The 21,419-nt window shown below is 51.7% G+C and overlaps 1 protein-coding gene across 2 annotated transcripts in view; it reads left to right on the top strand.

The window, feature by feature from the left end:
• The window catches only part of NMT1 (N-myristoyltransferase 1), a 48,004-nt gene extending 27,120 nt beyond the window's left edge, over nt 1-20,884 (top strand). The window contains exons 4-12 of one of the 2 annotated variants that reach the window (XM_030800334.1): nt 6,168-6,286; nt 8,686-8,777; nt 9,622-9,738; nt 10,877-11,047; nt 11,876-11,984; nt 14,803-14,973; nt 15,564-15,731; nt 16,709-16,846; nt 17,466-20,884. In XM_030800334.1, coding sequence (XP_030656194.1) covers nt 6,168-6,286; nt 8,686-8,777; nt 9,622-9,738; nt 10,877-11,047; nt 11,876-11,984; nt 14,803-14,973; nt 15,564-15,731; nt 16,709-16,846; nt 17,466-17,486 — 1,106 coding nt within the window. In that variant the 3' untranslated portion in view covers nt 17,487-20,884. The other variant, XM_030800333.1, reaches the window with a different exon arrangement.
• Nucleotides 20,885-21,419: the final 535 nt, after the last annotated feature.

Below are 21,419 nucleotides of genomic sequence, written 5' to 3'. Positions count from 1 at the left end.
ATGGTTCAACAACAGGAATACCATATATAGATTTCATTAGCACCCCGTAAAAAAGCTATAATGAACTGCTAAAGGGGTGGAATAGGCAGAATGTCTAAAAGGATTCTGGAAGGGACTGGATCCTGTTAGACGTGCCTGCCAAGACTGAGCCAAGCCAACCTTGATAGCTAACTTCAGGACTCAGCTGACAAAGTTTCTGAAGTGGTTGTATCATGATTCTGGACCCACTGGTGGCCTAGTTCCTGTTTTCTTTGTGACTGGGAAAGTAAGTATGTTGAATGACTTTCAGCTTGTCCACATTACTGCTCCCCTCCTGAAACACAACGAGACTTCACTAGTATGTTCGGTGCAGAGGAGGAGGGTGGGGCAGGGCCAGACAGGGTAGGGCCAAAGACTGGTGAGGGGAGGAAGGCAGCTGTGCCCAAGGAGATTTGTCTGCTGCAGAGGTTGGGAGCAGCTACTCCATGAGGCCTGCAGACCTGTAGGATGGGCATTGCCTAATTGCTAGTAGAAATGCAGTTTGTCAGGCCCCACCCCAAAGCTGCAGAATCAGAACTGCCAGAGGATTTGTGTCCACTTTGAAAGTTTGAGAAGCTCTGCTCTAGAGTGGATGCAGTTCTTAGAAGCTTGGTCACAATAGACGCAAGCTGAGGAGGTGCATCCCCGCAGGTGAGGGAGAGCAGAGCACTGCCCAGGTGGACAAGAGGGGTGCTGAATCCCCCATCACCGTGTGTGTTTGGCTGCCCTCATCGGCCAGGTCCCAGGCCCACTGGCTAAGCCCTCCAGCAAGGCTTTGGGCCACAGGGTGGGGTCCCAGTGACCAGTTTCTCGCTGAGGAGCAGGAAGGATGCAGAGAGCCACACATCTCACCTCTGAATGAAATCCCTGATGAGGTGTTGTGTGGTGGCTGCCATATATCTTGGCTCTGTTTTCAGATGGCATTTTGGAGTTTTGGTTTGATTTTATTTTTCCTGAGGAATTTGCAAATGAGTAACCTTGCTACATTCTTCACAAGTAGTGGCACCTGGTAAAGAGGCAGATTGAGGCCAGGTGCGGTAGCTCACGCCTGTAATCCCAGGCGTGGGAGGCCGAGGCGGGTGGATCACCTGAGGTCAGGAGTTCGAGACCAGCCTGGCCAACATGGTAAAACCTCGTCTCTACTAAAAATACAAAAACTAGCTGGGTGTGGTGGCACGGGCCTGTGATCCCAGCTACTTGAGAGTCTGAGGTGGGAGAATCGCTTGAACCTGGGAGACGGAGGTTGCAGTGAGCTGAGCTTGCACCACTGCACTCCAGCCTGGGCAGCAGAGCAAGAATGCGTCTCAAAAATAAATTAAAAAAAAAAAAAAAAAAAGAGGCAGCTGGGATTAATTTGCTTCTGTTCCTCTTCAGCCCAGCAATACTTTGTTTTCCTTTCACCTGTAAATGTAGAAAGTGCTTCAGTTTAGTTCTCAGAAAGTTCAAGAGAAAACCACACAGTTGCTCATACGGGCCCTGACACTTTGAGGAAGGAGGAACAAGGTCTGGTTTTATTTCTTCTGGCTTTGTCTTCTGTGCAGTGCGTGGTGTTGGACTCTATGGAAGAGCGGTCACCCTGAGCATCTGACTAGTCTGCCTTTGAGGTCCAGGGTCAGTCAAGCCCCAGTTACATTCCTTTGTTTGTGTCAGCCTGTAGAAAGTGCCACCTTGGCAGGCGTGTTAGCCTGCATGGCTGAGGCGTCACCCTAGTTCTGAGTTTTCTCAGGGGTGGTGCTACCTACAGCTTCTTGCCCTAATTTTTTTTGTCACTTAATTGGAGGACTAATGATTATAAATCTCGTGCATATTAGCTGCACTGTGTTTTTACAGTACTCTCCACCTTCTTGGGAGAGTTTTAATTAGATGGTATTCCACTAAAGAAACCTACAAGTCTCTCTTATTCATTTATTCATTTATTTATTTATTTATTTATGAGACAGAGTCTCACTCTGTCGCCCAGGCTGGAGTGCAGTGGCGTGATCTCGGCTCACTGCAACCTCTGCAGGTTCAAGCAATTCTCTGCCTCAGCCTCCCGAGTAGCTGGGATTACAGGCGCCCGCCTCCACACCCGGCTAATTTTTGTATTTTTAGTAGAGATGGGGTTTCACCATCTTGGCCAGGCTGGTCTTGAACTCCTGACCTCGTGATCCACCTGCCTCGGCCTCCCAAAATGCTAAGATTACAGGCATGAGCCACCGCGCCTGGCCCTCTCTTTTATTTTCATGAGACAGGATCTCGCTCTGTTGCCCAGGCTGGAGTGCAGTGGCATGATCATGGCTCACTGCAGCCTTGATCTCCTGAGCTCAAGCAATCCTCCCACCTTAGTCTCCTGAATAGCTGGGACTACAGGTGCCTGCCACCATGCCTGGCTAATTTTTAAATTTTTTGTGGAGACATGGTTTCACTGTGTTGCCCAGGCTGGTCTCAAACTCCTAAGCTCAAGCTGTCCTCCTGTCTTAGCCTCCCAAAGTGCTGGGATTATAGGCGTGAGCCACTGCACCTGACTGAGACCTGCAATTCTTTAGAAGCTTAAAATTATCCTAGGTTTACCATGGAAAGGCCTTCTTAGGCCAGGTGTGGTGGCTCAATGCCTGTAATCCCAGCACTTTGGGAGGCCAAGGCAGGAGGATTGCTTGAGCCCAGCAGCTGAAGACCAGCCTGGACAACAGGGAAAGACCTCGTCTCTACAAAAAAATTTAAAAATTAGCCAAACATGGTAGCACATGCCTGCTGTCCCAGTTTCTCAGGAGACTGAGGTGGGAGGATCGTTTGAGTCCTGGAGGTCGAGGCTGTAGTGAGCCATGATCATGCCACTGCACTCTAGCCTGGGTGACAGAGCGAGTCCCTGTCTCAAAGATTAAAAAATAAATAAATAAAAATGAAAGGCCTTCTTAGCAGAAGCGTTTTAGTCTGTATATACTGTAAGAGCTGCAGATGAACTTTTGATCCCCCGCTTCAGATCATGTCATTCTTCTTTTTAAAGTCACCCCTTTCCCACTCATGTCAATGGAAGCAGTATCCTTTTCTGTCTTTGGTCAGTGGAATGCAGTGTGGCCACTCTGTTTTAAAAAGTAACTATCAAAGGGAGGATGTGCACTCACCTGGTTTCCGTGGGTCCCAGAGAGAAGCTTCCCCTCTCTTTTTCCTCTCCCTGGCCTTTGTTTGGTTTAATGTTTTCCACATCTCAGACATTCTCAAAGAATTTTGAGGGAAGAGTGTGCAGAAAGAAACCCATTGAAAGCTCAGGGTTTTCTTTAAACTTCCAGATTCTTTTAAAGCAAGTTTGAAGTGTCATCCTTAGTCATTTATTGGTTCATGTTGGCCTTGAGAGAATTGGCTGCATTCTTGCTGTGCTCTGCAGAGCAGCCTTCCACCCCTGCTCAGCAGGAGGTACTCAAAGGCCATTGTAAGGGAGAAGGCAGGCTGCTCCCCACAGAGCAGGACAAGCAGAGGCCATGATGCTGGCACCAGATCGAGGACAGCACAGGAGGCTTGGGCTGCTTCTTGGCATTGAGGGCACTCCACAGTGGGAGTCTAGTAAAAGTGGCTGCTCCCTTCTCAGTGTTTCCTGTAGCTCTACTTTTTCACACCCACCCTGCCCCACATAGTCCACCTGCAACCTGGCTGATTCCTAATTATCCTTGAGGTCTTGTCTTTAGATATTTCCTCTGAGAGGTCTTTCCACACACACACACACACACACACACACACACGTCCCATAGCACCCTGGACTTCATTCTTACTGGCCCTCGCCATGCCGGGTGGCACGTGCCTCCTTGCTCGTCTCTTTGGTGTCCATGATGGTAAGGACCTGTGTCTGTTTCATTCGCCAGCCCCTGCCACAGAACTGGCACATTCTAGTATTCAGTGAACACTTGGTGAAGGAGTGAGTGAATGGAAGTGCCTGTTGCATGTAGGACCTAGTAGCCAGCCTAAATGAGAAGATTTAGCCTTGAGGTTATTTTAGTACAGTAGGGAAGACCATCAGTATTCTTGGCCATGGAAATAATTTAGGGGGAAAAAAAGAAGGTTCTGAAGTGTATAGGAAAAGGTATAAATCCAATACAAGTTGGGAAATTAGCACCTAGATAAGACTAGAGGGTCTGGCCCTCAGCTTTGTAGGCTCAAAAATGTTTTTTTAATATACATAGCTGTCAGTTGGAAGCAGATTGACTTAAACAAATTCACAAGAGCTACTTAATGAATAATCAAATGGTGGATTTTGGCTGGGCGCCGTGGCTCATGCTATAATCCCAGCATTTTGGGAGGCCAAGGCAGGAGGATCACTTGAGTCTAGGAGCTCGAGACTAGCCTGGGCAACAGTGAGACCTCATCTCTACGAAAAATAAAATTAGCCAGGCGTAGTGGCACATGCCTGTAGTCCCAACCACTCAAGAGGCTGAGATGGGAGGATTGTTTGGGCGTAGGAGGTTGAGGCTGTAGTGAACCAAGGTTATGCCACTGCATTCCAGTCTGGGCAACAGAGCAAGACCCCATCTCACCAGTCATGAGTTTCCTAACTAGGGAAGAAAAATATGACCTGTCTCCTAAGCAAACCTGTTGGGAAGCCTGATTACCAACAGAGCAGGCTGCTTCCCTGCTGCTTCCCTGCACTTTCCAGATCCTGACCCACAGCACGTGGATAATGACTCATTTATTTACTATTTCCTCAGAAGATGGTATGTCTCGTGAGGACAGGGACTTGGTCCTTTTTCCTGCTGTACACTAGGGGCTGGCATGGTCACTGAGTCACTGGTGCATGGTTGGCGCTCAGTAATGTGTCTGATGGAAGAGGGTGAGATGATCAGTGCCAGCGGTGGTGTCGTGTGCTGCAGCCTGATGCAGCCCTTTCCACCACACTTGCCCCACAGATTATCATTCTGGGAAGGTCTAGAGCTTCCTGTTACATGTTAGAATGAAATGTTTGGACTTTGGGAGGCCGAGGCAGGTGGATCACTTGAGGCCAGGGGTTTGAAACCAGCCTGGCCAACATGGTGAAACTCCATCTCTACTAAAAAAAAAAAAAAAAAACACCAAAATTAGCCGGTGTGGTGGCAGACACCTGTAATTCCAGCCACTTGGGAGGCTGAGGCAGGAGAATCGCTTGAACTGGAGAGGTGAAGGTTGCAGTGAGCCAAGATCGCACCACTGTACTCCAACCTGGGCGACAGAATGAGACGCTGTCTCAAAAGAAAAGAAAAAGAAAATATTTGGGATCAGGAGTCTGAAAGTCAGTAAAAGCATGAATTGAGTGCCTAGTCTATACAGAGCCCTTTGCTAGGAACACTGTTACTGGGTTGGTCCCTTTTGAAGACTCCATTTTCCAAAATGCACTAAACATTGCATTCTTCCCAATGTAAACATGAGTGAGCCCGTTGTAGAACTGAAATCATTCCAAGGGCCAGAATTCAGTGGTGAATCTCTCAGCATTTATGAGTCCGATTGAGCTCTGGATAGGAATGAGGGCTGTGTCTTTGGAGCACTCCCCACACGCTCCCACAGAGGAGGGGCCTATCCTGCTCAGGGAGGGGATGTTGTGTCAGGGTGACTTCCCGGCAGCACTGTGTAGAGTTGGTGATTCAGCCCAAAGGCACTTGCAGGACTCTAAACACTGAGGGCCTGAGTTGGCAGTAGCAGTTAACTGGCTCACGCTGCTGAAAGCCAAGGCTGGCAGGGCCACGATTGAGCCTGGCGCCTAGAAGCCATCATCTGGTTCAGAAATGGGCCCAGTACATTGTTGTTGCTGTTGACACAAAAGCAGGCTTGTTGTGACTCCTTACAAACCCATCCAGACTGACGGGCCTGGGCCAGGGCCCTGACAGCACTCTTTACACCAACCAGGAGGCAGGAAGCCAAATTACTAAAGATAAATGTTTGTCATTCAGTGACCCAAGGGAGATTTAAATGGATTTCCAAAACACGAACCACCTTGGATCCCAGTGATTGTCCTGAGGTTTTGCCATAAATTGGCCCTCAGTTAGGGGCTAAGGGTAGCTGGAAAGATGGTTTGCAGTTGCCAAGCACAGAAAGTTCTTCAGATGGAGGGCTCCTAGGGACAGGAGGAATTTGCTCTGGTTGAGTTTTGAGCTGAGCCCTTTACTGCCCCGAGGGGGCAAAGGGTGAGGCTCACAGCTGTGCTCTTCTTTCAGGCGAAGTGGTGAACACCCATGGCCCCGTGGAGCCTGACAAGGACAATATCCGCCAGGAGCCCTACACCCTGCCCCAGGGCTTCACCTGGGATGCTTTGGACCTGGGCGATCGTGGTGTGGTGAGTGGGCCCTCAGAAGGTTACACCTGCGGGTAGGAGCCACTTTCACAGTAAGCCCTGCAGTCTCACCGAGACCACGTCTACTCGAGCCCTAGAGAGCTGAGCCAAGGAGGTCTGAACAAACTCCCGTCTGTAACTTCCTGGGGCATGGCCAAGACTCCACATAAATAGCTCTTAGCTTTTCTGGCAGGTTGAAAGTTAACGTCTGTAGCTCCCCAACGTGGATACCTGTTTTTCATTTATTCTTTTTTGTTCATTCATTTATTTCCTTATTTTCTTTCTAGTCTGTCTCCTGACTGGAGCAGCTGGGGCTGCTAAATGAGGCCCTGTCCTCCGCTTTCCACCCCGGCCACCCAGAGCCCCTTGTTTGGACCTGAGGGATTTATTTCCCTTATAAAGGATGATGAAAATGTCGCTGGGCGCGGTGGCTCACGCCTGTAATCCCACCATTTTGGGAGGCCGAGGCAGGCGGATCATGAGGTCAGGAGTTCCAGACCAGTCTGACCAACATAATAAAACCCCATCTCTACTAAAAATACAAAAAATTAGCCAGGTGTGATGGTGTACGCCTGTATCCCAGCTGCTCGGGAAGCTGAGGCAGGAGAATCTCGTGAACCTGGGAGGAGGATGTTGCAGTGAACTGAGATCGCACCATTGCACTCCAGCCCAGGTGACAGTGCGAGACTCTTTGTCTCAAAAAAAAAAAAAAAATGTCAACAGAATTTTTTTTTTTTTTTTTTTGAGATGGAGTCTCGCTTTGTTGTCCAGGCTGGAGTGCAGTGGCACCATCTCAGCTCACTGCAGTCTCCGCCTCCTGGGTTCAAGCGATTCTCCTGCCTCAGCCTCCCGAGTAGCTGGGATTACAGGTGAGTGCCACCACGCCCAGCTAATTTTTATATTTTTAGAAGAGATGGTGTTTCACCATTTTGGCCAGGCTGGTTTCGAACTCCTGACCTCAGGTGATCCGCCCGCCTTGGCCTCCCAAAGTGCTGGGATTACAGGCAATGAGCCACTAGGCCTGGCTTTTTTTTTTTTTGAGATGGAGTCTGGTTCTGTTGCCCAGGCTGGAGTGCAGTGGCGCCATCTTGGCTCACCCCAACCTCCACCTTCCAGGTTCAAGCGATTCTCCTGCCACAGGCTCCCGAGTAGCTGAGATTACAACTATCTGTCACCACACATGGATAATTTTTGTGTTTTTAGTAGAGATGGGGTTTCACTATGTTGGCCAGTCTGGTCTTGAACTCCTGACCTCGTGATCCACCCGTCTTGGCCTCCCAAAGTGCTGGGATTACAGGCATGAGCCACTGCGCCCACCCTTTTTTTTTTTTTGAGATAGAGTCTTTCTCTGTCGCTCAGGCTGGAGTGCAATGGCACGATCTTGGCTCACTTCAACCTCCACCTCCTGTGTTCAAGCAATTCTCCTGTCTTAGCCTCCCCAGTGGCTGGGATTACAGGCGTCTGCCACCACGCCCGGCTAATTTTTTTATTTTTTAGTAGAGATGGGGTTTAACCACGTTGGCCAGGCTGGTCTTGACTTCTGACCTCAGGTGATCCGCCCACCTCAGCCTCCCAAAGTGCTGGGATTACAGGCTTGAGCCACCACACCTGGCCAACAGAATTTTTTAATACCAAAGTTGGGCCAGCAGATGGAGATAGCTGAGAAGGCAGAAAAAGGCCTTTGTGGCTGGGTGTGGTGGCTCACACCTGTAATCCCAACAATTTGGGAGTCTAAGGTGGGAAGATCGCTTGAGCCCAGGAGTTCAAAATCAGTCAGCCTGGTCAATATAGTGAGACTGTCCCCCTACAAAAGAAAAAAATTTAATAATTAGCCAGACATGGTAGTATGCCCCAGTAGTCTCAGCTACCTGGGAGGCTGAAGTAGGAGGATCGCTTGAACCCAAGGAGTTGGAGACTGCAGCGAGCCATGATCACACCAGTGCACTCCATCCTGGGTAACAGAGTGAGACTCTATCTTGAAAAGAAAGGAAAAAAGGCCTTTGTTTGGGCCAGATGGTAAAAAGTCAGACAAGGTGGGAAATAGCAGTGACTCTCCATGGAGTAATTCCTTGACTAGCTTCGAGAGTCATCCCTCCACGGCACTTCACAGAAGTTGAGACCAGTGGCTCTCCATTGTTGATGGCGCAGAATGATGAAGTGGCTGGTTAGTTAGGTGGCATTCTCGGTCTGCCACTCTACCACATGATGGCTCCGTTTTCTACTGTAACTAGGGTGTTTGCTCCAAGAGTTCCCACCATGCCAGGGGGCAGAAGGATTTGTGAGGCGCCACGTCATTTTTGGTAGTTTGCTTCATCCTTCTGAAAAGCCTAGAGCCCCAGGGTATTGGAGTTGGTCTCCTACCTGGCAGAATACCTCCAAGTGAGCTGCTTATTTCTTTACAGCTAAAAGAACTATACACCCTCCTGAATGAGAACTATGTGGAAGATGATGACAACATGTTCCGATTTGATTATTCCCCAGAGTTTCTTTTGTGGTAAGTTGTAGGGGCTTTCTTGAGGTTCTTGAGGGCAAGTCGTAGAGCAGAACCACCAGAGGGCACCAGAGTTTTCATCCCTGCCAGGGGCCAACCTTTGAATGGCAAATTAGTGTCTCATTTTTGAGTTCCTGCATCTGAAGGAGACTTGCTTTCATTGGCGCTTAGCATTGCAACCTTGTTTAAGACAATTGACTAGGTGAGGGAGACCTTCGTAGAGCTGGTACCCAGGGAAGAGGTATTCATTGTCTGGTGACTTTATATAAGAAAGGAAGGGGCATGAGACCTACTAAGACGGAAAGAAAAGAAGGCACATTTTCTATCTAGTTCCTGAGCATGCTCAATTGTATAGCCTTGCCTGGCTGAGCCATCCACCTGCCAAGGCCACGTTTAATATCCAGGAAGAGAGAGGCATGGGCCGAAATGGAGAGGGACTACCTGAAAGGGAAGGAAGAATTTGTACCAGAAGGAGGGAGATGGGAGACCAGAGCTCCAGGGTTGCCACAATCAGCTCTCAACCGTGGGACCCACTGGCCTCCGAACCAAAGATGCCAGTCCCTTGGTTCAAGCTGTCAAAATGAACACACAGAAATTAGATCAGGCATGAAATCCTCAGTATGATAACCTTGGGTTGGATGAGTAACCAGGCCAAGTGGGATGAGCAGCCAGAAATGGTGATGGCTCGATTCTGTGTGTCCAGGAGGGCTTGGCCCTAAAGAGAATTCAGCTGTTAACCCCCAGGGAGGTGGTAGCACCAGGTCCAAACCAAATTTGGCTGTGGAGCCCAAACAGCTTGTCCAGCCTGCCGGCAAGCAGCACAACTACCCCAGCCTCTCTTTTCCAGGGCTCTCCGGCCACCCGGCTGGCTCCCCCAGTGGCACTGCGGGGTTCGAGTGGTCTCAAGTCGGAAATTGGTTGGGTTCATTAGCGCCATCCCAGCAAACATCCATATCTATGACACGTAAGCACCTGCACCTACCCCCACCCCCGACAACACCGCCATCCTGCTTGGTCTGGGAGGGAGGAGAAAAAGGCTGCACAACGTGCCCCATGAAAGGAAGAGGGAAGGTCTCAGGAAGGGAGGATGCCCAGGTGCGGGGACTGCAGATTCATCCTAGGAACCACCTGTTCTGCTCAGAGTCCCAGCCGGCTCCCTTGTCTGTGGCCCGGGTTGGAAGGAGCCCACCCTGAGGCCTGGTGTGCCTGCTCAGCAGAGGCTTGTTTTTGTTTTTGTTTATTATTTTTTAAATTCTATAGAGGCAAGGTCTTGCTGTGTTGCCCACGCTGGTCTCAGGGAAACTCCTGAGCTCAAGTGATCCACTCACCTCTGCCTCCCAAGAGTGTTGGGATTATAGGCGTGAGCCACTGTGCCTGGCCAGAGGCTTTTTTTAGTCTCACTCTGTTGCCCAGGCTGGAGTGCAGTGGTGTGATCTTGGTTCACTGCAAGCTCCACCTCCAGGGTTCAAATGATTCTCCTGCCTCAGCCTCCCAAGTAGCTGGGATTACAGGCACACGCCACCACACCCCGCTAATCAGAGGCTCATTTTTGAACGCCTGTACCAGTCACACATGGAAGCACTTGAACAGCAGCAGAAATGGGCCAGAGCCAGTGTGACCCAGATTCAGATAGTCCTTGGGGCCTGTGATCTCTGCTCTTCATTTTCCCTGGAAGTGTTGAAACCATCTGCCTGCCACAGTCTTCAGGGCTTATCAGCTGTGTTCTTGAGGGAATCAGAATGCTTGAAACCCTAGAATTGCCTTGACCTGCCCCGTGGGTTCCCTGTGCTGCTTCCCTGCATGCTGAAGGTGGGATTCCCCAGTCGACTCCCAGGGACTCATCAGGGAGATGCTGGTGGTACCTTCAAATAAAGGCGTTTGCTTGAGTCCCACCTTCCTTTGGAGATAGATTCTGTTGAAGTGAGGCAGGCTCCTGGCCTGGTGGAGTGTGGTGGGGAGTCCCAGTACTGAGTGCAGGTGGCAGCTAAAAGTACACCTGTGCTGCAGACCTGGTCCTTCTAGGTGTGGCTGCACGTACTTGATGGGATCACCATTCCCTTCCCTGTTAAAAACCATGTCACCTGGATTTTTCCCCCTCTTAGAGAGAAGAAGATGGTAGAGATCAACTTCCTGTGTGTCCACAAGAAGTTGCGTTCCAAGAGGGTGGCTCCAGTCCTGATCCGAGAGATCACCAGGCGGGTTCACCTGGAGGGCATCTTCCAAGCAGTTTACACTGCTGGGGTGGTACTACCAAAGCCCGTTGGCACCTGCAGGTAAAACTGTCTTCCTGTAAGTCCCCAAAAATACGGGTGTCTGCACTGTAGTTGAGGAGCATGTGCCACTGTGAGTCACAGCTCTGCCCTTAGCATCCCACCTCTGGAGTATCTGGTAAGGCGGGCACTTGGTACCTGCAGAAGCCAGATGGGGAGCATGGAGAGGGTAGGAGGGTTGTAGGGATGGCAGACTGGCAAGTCCCTGCCTTGTCAGGAGGGCTCTTGGTGTCTGCTGGCTGCTGCCATTTGGAGATGGTGGGGGGCGGTACTGGTGGTTTGTTTTTGTTTTTAGGGATGAGCCCAAATCTGGATTTTTATGGGAAATGTCCTGAAGTTTTAAATGGTTGGCTCAAATTGTTTTGAATATTGTGTGCACCAAATAGAGCAAGTCAGCTATGTGATCTAAGGGCAGCCTCTGCCTTAGAAAGTTGTTTAAAACAATTGAATCATCTCTCCCTAGAGAACTTTAAAAGTAAAAACACCAGGTGTGAAAGCAAAAGAGGAGGAGGGAGGAGGGTGAGTGCCTCTGCCATCATCTTCTGGGCTTGACTACAGTCCTTTTCCGTTGACTTGAGTGAGGATTGCTCTCCCCGGACAACTGCTGTAGCAAAGGAATAGTTTTTGAAATTGAGAAAGAAAATCCAGGAGGAGCTTTGGCAGCACTCACTAGGGGAAGGGGGAGGCTGGAGAGCAGGGTGACACCACTGACTCCGGAGGCACCTGATGTGTCTCTCACGCCACCTGCTGGCCAGCTGGGGTCTCCCTGCCATTGTCTTTGTAATAGGGATTGGCCAGAACCCTGAGGACAGGACATTTGTGTCCCCACAGGTATTGGCATCGGTCCCTAAACCCACGGAAGCTGATTGAAGTGAAGTTCTCCCACCTGAGCAGAAATATGACCATGCAGCGCACCATGAAGCTCTACCGACTGCCAGAGGCCAGTGGTGCCCCGGGTGGTGGGCAGGGGGCAGAGAGAGGGCAAGGAGAGCCTGGCTATCAGCAGGAGAGAAGGGCTCTGGGTGGAGAGGGAGCTTTCTCCTACCGGAAAAGTGAACTAGCCCATAGTCTTCAGATTTCCTGGACTTTCTATTTCTGTTATCTGAAGCAGGATTTTATTTTAGTTTAACTTTCTCAGTTCCTCTGAGTCTGTGCCTGGACTAGCTTTTCTGCCATCTGTTGAAAGGCTCAGAGAACACCTATTCTCTGTAATTTTAGCCTAAGTAAAGCATAAATAGAATGATGAATCCACTTAGTGAACCTTCATACACATGGCAGCGCGTTCCAAAGCCCAGCGCACATGCACTAGAGGGTCTGCGACGCCCCTCTGCCGGGTCAGGTAAAGGGTGACCTGAGCTTGTGAGGGAAGCCCTGATTTCTAATCCCAATTTCCCCACCCAGATTTGGCTGAAGGACTGGGCAACCTTAAAGCGAGCTGCTTTTCTGTTCTGGGTCTCAGTTTTCCTAGTTTCCCAAAGAAACAAATGCTCCAACTGTGGCTGGCTTCAGGTAGGGATTCTTTTTTTTTTTTTTTTTTTTTTTTTTGAGACAGGATCTCATTCTGTTGCCCAGGCTGGAGTGCAGTGGCACAGTCACAGCTCACTGCAGCCTCGACCTCCCAGACTCAAGTGATTCTCCCACCTCAGCCTCCCAAGTAGCTGGGACTACAGGCCATGCCCGGCCAATTTTTGTTTTTATAGAAACGGGGTTTTGCTGCCAGGCGCAGTGGCTAACACCTGTAATCTCAGCACTTTGGGAGGCCGAGGCGGGCGGATCACGAGGTCAGGAGATCGAGACCATCCTGGCTAACATGGTGAAACCCCGTCTCTACTAAAATTAGCTGGGCATGGTGGTGGGCGCTTGTAGTCCCAGCTACTTGGGAGGCTGAGGCAGGAGAATGGCGTGAACCTGGGAGGCGGAGCTTGCAGTGAGCTGAGATTGTGCCACTGCACTCCAGCCTAGGCGACAGAGCGAGACTCCATCTCAAAAAAAAAAAAAAAAAAAAGGGGAAAAAGAAACAGGATTTTGCCATGTTGCCCAGGCTCGTCTGAATTCCTGGGCTCAAGTGATCCACGCACCTCAGCCCCTCAAAGTGCTGGGATTATAGGCTTGAGCCACCGCGCCCATCCCAGTAGGGATTCTTAAAATCCCTTCTCAGGCCTGGCGGTGGCTCACGCCTGTAATCCCAGCACTTTGGCAGGCCTAGGCGGGCGGATCACAAGGTCAAGAGATTGAGACCATCTTGCCAACACGGTGAAACCCCGTCTCTACTAAAAACACAAAAACTAGCTGGGCGTGGTACGTGCCTGTAATCCCAGCTAGTTGGGAAGCTGAGGCAGGGGAATCGCTTGAACCTGGGAGGCAGAGGTTGCAGTGAGCCGAGATCGCACCATTGGACTCCAGCCTGGCGACAGAGCAAGACTCCGTCTCAAAAAAAAAAAAAAAAAAAAAAAAGGAAAGAAAAAAATCTCTTCTCTTTCCTCGGAGTGCTTCCTATTGGCCATCAGTCCACACAGTTACTGCGTTCCCGCTGATGTGAGGCTGCCTGCCTGGACTCCTCAGCCTCTAAACAGGATTGATCACTCTAAAATCAGGCTAATCCACCAAGTGATTGGGGTCATTAGTGTCCCATCTTGAGAGACTGCTGCAGTACCGTTAGACACTGCCAAAAGCACAGGCTTGGGGGACTGTGGTATGTGTCTTCTCCCTTCTGTTCTCATGACAGATCTGCCCTGCATTCTAGACCGGTGGGCAGGCAGGCAGAGAGTATTCTTACAGTGCTGCAGCAGCCAGAAGAATGTTTCACCCATGTCTGGGTGGAAACCCCTGCATGGCTGTTTGCAGTCCAGGATTTGAGGTATCATTGTGGGAGCTGCCATGTAGAATGAGGTCATTGAGCATTCCCCTAGAGAGACGAGGATTTAGCAAGGAATTTTAGAGGCTGGAGGGTCTAGAACTGAAGTTTTAAAAGCAATTCCTGCTCTGAGAAGCATTGTGTCAGGCACTGACTGAGGCCTGTAAACTGTGACACCACCTTGTTTGCAGATTGCCCCAAGCCCACCTTTGTGTATCTGAGCCTCTGGGGATGTTCTACCAGCCCCGGTATTTGCTCCACAGGATCACATGGTTTCATTCCACTGAAGCATTTTTCTAGCAAAAGCAGCTGCCGGGTGGGACGCTGACTGGGGATAAAATCCTGGGAGTATGCTGCTTTTCTTCTGAATTTAACCCGCAGCCGTGTCTCTCTGGGAAGTAATGGTGTAATGGTGTCTGGGTGGGCAGACCCTGGCTGGGCCCTGGGGTCTGTCCGTGAAGTCCTCTAAGTCTAGCAGAGAAAGAGCAGTGAGTGTGGGATGGCATCAGTCACAGTTCAGTGAGAAGCCTGTGAGGACTGCTGAGCTGTGCGGGCAGAAGGTACAGCTAGAAAGGCCAACCTGGCCCAAGGGTAGAAAGTCTTGTGCTCTGGGGTGGGGAGTTTGAAACAAGGGTGGAGCATGAAGGGTTGTGTTTTCTTAGGGAGTTAGCCTGGGGCCCTGTGGATGCTTGATTGATGTAGCAGCCTGAGTCCGCCTGGACTAGGAGGGAAACGGCCAGAAGATATGGAAGAGGCAGGCCCTGTGCCTGAGGAGATATGCATGGGGGTGCAGGGAGCCGCCGAATGACCAGGGATTCTCTCTTGAGGGCCTGATCTATCCTTGCCATGGATAGATCCAGGGTGATCAGCTCATCTCACTCCATCTCTTCTGTCTTGCTTCCAGACTCCCAAGACAGCTGGGCTGCGACCAATGGAAACAAAGGACATTCCAGTAGTGCACCAGCTCCTCACCAGGTACTTGAAGCAATTTCACCTTACGCCCGTCATGAGCCAGGAGGAGGTGGAGCACTGGTTTTACCCCCAGGAGAATATCATCGACACTTTCGTGGTGGAGGTGAGTTGGGGAGTGGTGTTCCAGGCCTCTAACGCGTTCCCAGAGAGGCACCCCCCTGAGTGGCCGGGTTCCCAGGGCTCGAGTGTTGGCACCCTAGACTTCCTTGACCGTCTGTGTTTGGTTCTCCCTAAAAACAGGGAGTTGGTGCTTGAATTTGCTGAAAAGATACCTCTGGATCTGGCTTGAGCCCTTCTCCCCCTCTGCCCCACTTTGATAACACAAAATAGAGAGAACTGAGCCCCGCTTAATCCTTCAGGAAAGCCTGCAATTCCCTGCCTGTCCCAGCTTAACCCAGTGCTGACCAGACATAGGAGACACAGTCTGGGGGGATGTGAGCTGCAAGAAGAGGTCCCTGGCGGTGCCCATGCTGGGAAAGAGGTCTGGCAGGTTCAGCCCACGATCACAGCTCTGTCCTCAAGTGCCCTGAGCCAATGTCCCTCCTCCTCCCCACGTGTCCTGTTGCAGTTTCCACCCGTTTATCTAGAGGGGCAGAGCTGCCTGAAGGCGGAGTGAGAGAAAACATTTCGTTCCCGGGCCGCCATGCCACTGTGCATGCTTGACACTGCCTCTTTTTATTGCCTTCCCTTCAGAACGCAAATGGAGAGGTAACGGATTTCCTGAGCTTTTATACGCTGCCCTCCACCATCATGAACCATCCAACCCACAAGAGTCTCAAAGCTGCTTATTCTTTCTACAATGTTCACACCCAGACCCCTCTTCTAGACCTCATGAGTGACGCCCTTGTCCTCGCTAAAATGGTGAGGAGCAGACCAGGGGGTCTCTGGGGATGTGCGGGGAAGGGGCAGTGGAGCCATGGTGAGCACAGCTCCCGGGACACAGCCTCCCATGGGCTGGAGGCTCTGAGTCCTCCTCACCTCCTGTTCTGCTTAGGCAGGGTTCCCACAGTTTTTAGCCAGAAACTCAAAACTCAGAGGGAGCAAGGAGCATCCGAAGTAAAGGCATTGAACTCCTGATTCATTTCAGTGAGTTTCGTTCTCACAGGAGGCACCACCAAGGAGCCTGAATAGCCAGGCCTTCCCTGGGAGGACAGGGGTTCTCCTCACAGCTTTCCCAGCGTGGGAAAGGGGTGATTGCTGTCAGTCGTGGTGAGTCATTGGAGTGTCCAACTGCCAGCAGCGGGTGGCGAGCCCGTCCATCAATGCTTTGCTGTGGGTTCTGGTGACCTGTGCCCAGCCCAGCCTGCTATGGGCAATCTGGTCCCTGCCCTGTGAGAGCTTCTGCTCCAGTTGGTGAGGTGTAGGAAGCATCTTCACAGTCTCCCAGCAACACAGCAGGTGTCATACAACGTGAGGTACACTGAGGGCCTGAGAGTTGGGGCATCCATGGAGTAAGGAAGCAACACAAACCCCACGTAGCTGACCAGAGCCAGCTTCTCAGAGGAAGGGGCTCAGGGTTTGGACTCCAGAGAGGACTGTGGAAATTACTTGAGTTTCAGGGAGGCATAACCAGGAATAGCAAGAGCCCCGGCCTGGACACTGAGTACATATGTGTACACTCAGAGGGACACTGGGCAGAGGCCAGGCTGGAGGGGGCACTCAGAGTGTCCTGAGAACCACCCGGAGAGCGGGGATTAACGTGGAAGCAGCAGAGCTTCTGAGGGAACCTTGTTCTTGTGGCTGCCCACAGGACAGCTTTGAAATGGCAGCAAAGGGATAGGAAGGAGGCTGTCCCCACCTGTCCTCACCTGCTCTTGTTTCTCCCTGCTGCTTTGCAGAAAGGGTTTGATGTGTTCAATGCACTGGATCTCATGGAGAACAAAACCTTCCTGGAGAAGCTTAAGTTTGGCATAGGGGACGGCAACCTGCAGTATTACCTTTACAATTGGAAATGCCCCAGCATGGGGGCAGAGAAGGTAGGCGACGCACAGCCAGAGTCCAGGCCACCCGGCTCAGGGAGTCCATGTCTCCAGCAGAAACCGGGCCATGGGTTGGGGAGACAGCCGCAGTCTGGGTCCTTGTTACCTCGAGTTGAACCTTTGAAAGTGCCCTCCCTCTGCTGGCCAGACCAGCAGGTCAGCGTTCCCCTCTCAGCAACTGGTGTGAGGATGGCACGGGACAGAGCCACACAGGAGCACAAGGTCATCTCCAGTGAGGCCTTCCCACTTGAGGGAACCGTGGAAGTTGAGTTGCCCACGGTTTGCTAGGAGGGTAGGGCTGGGGGAACTCTGAGGAGATTTCCTCTCCCAAGCTGCTGCCCTCTTCTGGCATGACACTTTCTTAGCCCTTCCTCCCCCAGCGCCACAGGGGACATGGGGGTGAGCTGGAGCGTGGGCCAGTTTTCCCTGGGAGGTCTGATGGACGTGTGAACCCTGGTGTGGAGGTTGAGTGTGGGGCCGGCTGGGTGTGAGCCTGCTCCCACAGCACAGGCGGTGGACCCGGGCCCAGTCACTCGGAACTTCGGGGATAGGGAGTGTGGGAGAGTCTTTGGGCCACTGTGGACTCAGCTCTGCCTCTCCCTGTTGGCTCTCCTAGGTTGGACTGGTGCTACAATAACCAGTCACCAGTACGATTCTGGATAAAGCCACTGAAAATTCGAACCAGGAAATGGAACCCCACCACTGTTGGTCCAATTTTCACACACGTGAGAATCCCTGGCAAAGGGAGCAGAACTGAACCGGCTTTACCAAACCGCCAGCGAACTTGACAATGGTATTGCGATGGCGCGGGCTGCGTGACCTCACCTCCGGTCGTGTCTCTGGTCTCCGTGTTTTCCAGTTAATTACATCCTCATGCAGCCATGATCAAGGGAATGTAACTGCTGAAAACTAGCTCGTGATTGGCATATAATGGAGTTAACGGGTGAATAATAAAAGTATATATATATATTATATATATATAAATATTTTAAATATCTTTCATGTTCCAAATGTACAAGGATGTTTGGTCTTTAATGAAAAGCTGAATCCAGATCATTCCTCAGAATGAGGACCCAAGGACAGTGGCAGACAGACACGTTGGCACAGTTCATGGTTTCCTCCAGAGGAGACATTGGCTTATCTTGGGGAAAAAGAGGATCTGGAGAACTTCATCCAGCTCCCCTTCTGAATCAGCTGGGATGACTGGCTTTGAGCAGGAAGGGAAGATGGAACAGGCTCAGATCTCACGGGATGGCACATGGAGCTCTGGGCTGGGGCTGACCCTGGGCAGGGACTTTCCTGCAGGGCCAGACCTGCCTGCATTCTGAGACACAGCAATGGGACGGTCCGCAGAAGCAGACCTCATTGATTGAGTCCCTTCTTCCATCCCCTTGGCCTGCTCCCTGTAGGAAGTCATCCTGCCAACTGATTTAAAAGGGCTCTTTAGCCAGTTGTTGCCAACCTTATAGGGATGAGTCCCCTGTGAGATTTTGCTTTTCCACTGCCTGGGATGATGCAGTTTGAAGAGGCCCTTGGACCTCCTTGTAGCATCAGGGACCTTTGGAGACCATATCAGTGTAAGCCCTGCTTAGCTCATCTTAGAGCAAAGAGCCAGCACCCTGATGTCCCCGGGGTGGCTAGGCAGGAGTGGCGTGGGGCCAGTACCCAGACACCTTCAGCCACCAGCCCCTGGCCTATGCCTTCCAACCCATTAGCCATTTCTTGTTTTGCCCCTTTCCAAGATACAGCCTGCAAGTGGTAGCAAGAAGTGATTAGAGGCAGATCTGGACTTGGCAACAGAAGTGGTTTCCCATCTCCATTGTCTGAGTCTGATTTTCGCTGATGCTGTTTTGTGGATTTTTGTGGTAGTGATGGTTGTCAGTGCTGCCAGTTTCCCAAAACGTAATTAAGCCTCTGGTCACATGGCTGTCGATGTAGGCATTCTGGAGTGGTGTTCAGCCAAGTGACCGGGCAAAATTGGGCTGTGGAATTGTCAGGAACTCACTTCCAGGCTTGGATGTAATTTTTGCTCTAGAGAAGCAAGTGGTGGGGAGGAGGTAGCATGACGTGTGGCGTGCGGGGTTTCCTTGCTGCCGTCACCTCTCCGCTCATACAGGAGTGAAGCCTTAGCCAGGAGGCCAGGCTCAGCCCTGTGCCACTCACCGAAGCCACTCTCTGCAGGCCAGCAGGGGCTTGTTGCAGGCTGTGGGTTTTGGTGTGGTTTGTTGGAGGCTAATTCTGCAGAGTTTCCAAAACCAGAAGACATCATATGCTTGGGATGGGGGCCGTGCCACCCGTGGGAATGCTGCCCGCTCTGCAGACTGCTGCTAGAGCCAGCAACTCCACTAAGGTGGATTTTCATCAGAGGCCTGCAGGGGCCTCCCTTTTCCCGTTGTTCCTGTGCTGCAAATTGCAGGCCCCAGCAATCGTGACTGACGTTTGACTCCTTGACTCCAAGAAACCGAGACCAAAGAAGCTGCTGTTCTTAGCAAGATGCGCACTGCATTCCACAGGTGGGAGGAGTTGGAGAGGCAGGGGCTTGCTTTGCAGCCCCACAGACAACAGTTGCACAGTGCCTCAAGCCCCAGAGTGGCTCACCCTGTCCAGACCTTTGAGGATATCAAAGAACAAAGTGCCCAAGTCTTTCCTACCTTGGGGGAACCTGGAACTTGGAAAGGCTCCCTGTCCTAGTCTTGATCTGTTCTGGGCCAGGTCCCAGCTTGAGCTGCCTCTGAGATTTGGGCTGTGCGGATCTCTGGAGTAAGCTCTGTTTCGGTTGACCCAGGTCATGGAATGGAAACGGTGAGGCCCCAGTGGCTGTTCTGAAAGAAACAGATCTCTCGGCAAAGGCCCCAGCATCTCCCTCACTGAAACCGGGTGCCTGCCTCCTCGGACTCTGCGTTATCTCGCGGTGAGAACCCTGCCCAGGTGTGCAGGGTTTGGCTTGGGGGCTGCTTGCTGCTCGTCTGATTTTTGTTCCAGTAGTCCCTGTGTTCTTCATTCAACCCCTTCTGGGACTTCAGGTCAGAGAGCTCAGAGAGCACCAGCTCAGAGAGCACTCAGAGAGCATCAGGGCCTCCCCACAGGAGCCCTGCAGTGTGGTGGCGCCATGGCTGGCTCAAACCAAGCAAAGGAAGGACCCCGAGGCCTTCACGCTAACCCTTCTCGAGCAACCACTGTTGGAAGGCCTCCCTGGGCCTGGCCCCCACCCTCTGCCACCCAGTCCTCCCAGCTGCCATGTTTCAAAGACGACCTTTACCTCCTGCCTTTGGATTGACTCTGCATTTGACCACGGACTCCAGTCTGTGTAGGGAGAGAGCTGAGTAGGAGGCCTCCACTCCGGATCGAGGCCTGTATAGGGCTCGTTTCCCCACACATGCCTATTTCTGAAGAGGCTTCTTATTTGAAGGCCGGCCCACACCCAGCTACTTTAACACCAGGTTTATGGAAAATGTCAGGCCTTCCCCACAACTCCCGTCTAACTGCCACCGCCCCCCTACTTGCTGGCTCTCGGAAGCCTAGGGGAGTCCCTGTGGTCCTGAATTCTTTCCCCAAAGATGACCAGCATTTAACCAACCTAAGGGCCCAAAGGCCTTGGACAGCTGCATGGAGCTGCCTGCGCTCTAGGAGAGGGAGGGGAACCAGATGTTAGGGGAGGGAGCAGGAGTGTCCCTCCCGTCAGTGCCTACCCACCTGTGAGGCAGCCTTCTGACGGCCTGGCCCACCTTCCCCAGAACCAGGGGAGGCCTGAGGCTTGTTTTGCTCTGCTGCAAATGAAGGCAGGCCCGCAAGCCGACTGCACCTAAGGAGGCTGTTTAGGACAATTTCATTCCATTAAATTAAAAAATACTGACTGGCTGGCAGGCAGGTGCCACGTCTGGGAACAGGGACGGGGAAGCTTCACCTTTTTGTCTTGGCTTTTCTTTGGGCTATGGGGGGGCATCCACTTCCAGGGTCGGGGAGGAAATACCAAATGCATTGTTGTTCTGCTCAATACATCTCACTTGTTTCTAATAAAGAAAGCAGCTGAACAAGACCTTCTGTCCTGGTATTCCTGGTCAGCAGGTGGCAGTGGAAGAAACGGAGTGCTGGGGCCTAAGCTGGAGCCAGGACGACAGGGCTCGGCCACAAAGGCCCTCAAGCCCACAGCACCAGGCCAGCTTCCAAAGGCCTTCCTTTAAGGCTGCCCTTCTTCCAGGGCAAACTTGGTGTTGTCAGACCCTTCCCACCCGCCAGAGACGTGCTGCTATTGACCCAGGTTCACTCCAAGTTAGAGCAGCAGCTGGGCTCTCAGCCAGCACCTGAGCACCTCAGCACAGGAGCCGGCCCAGGCTTCCCTAGCTGGGCACCGAGCAGCCCCCTTGGTCCAGGTCAGCAGTGGCTCTTCTGGTGGAGGTGCAGGCCCCGTGCCTTTCCACTGTGCCCAGGTACCACGTCTCTCCTCCTGCACCACTGGCCGGGTGGTTCTTTGAGTCACTAGGGGTGCATTTTAACATGGCAAGTTGCTGGGCCCCAGTAGCTGTGTTAAGACTTCCCATTTCCTCTGTTCTCATCCTCTGGAACTTACCCA

This window comes from Nomascus leucogenys, chromosome 19 (genome assembly GCF_006542625.1).
Source record: "Nomascus leucogenys isolate Asia chromosome 19, Asia_NLE_v1, whole genome shotgun sequence".
Taxonomy (NCBI): domain Eukaryota; kingdom Metazoa; phylum Chordata; class Mammalia; order Primates; family Hylobatidae; genus Nomascus; species Nomascus leucogenys.
Note: the sequence above shows the minus strand (reverse complement) of the source record. Positions and strands in the feature narration are given on the sequence as shown.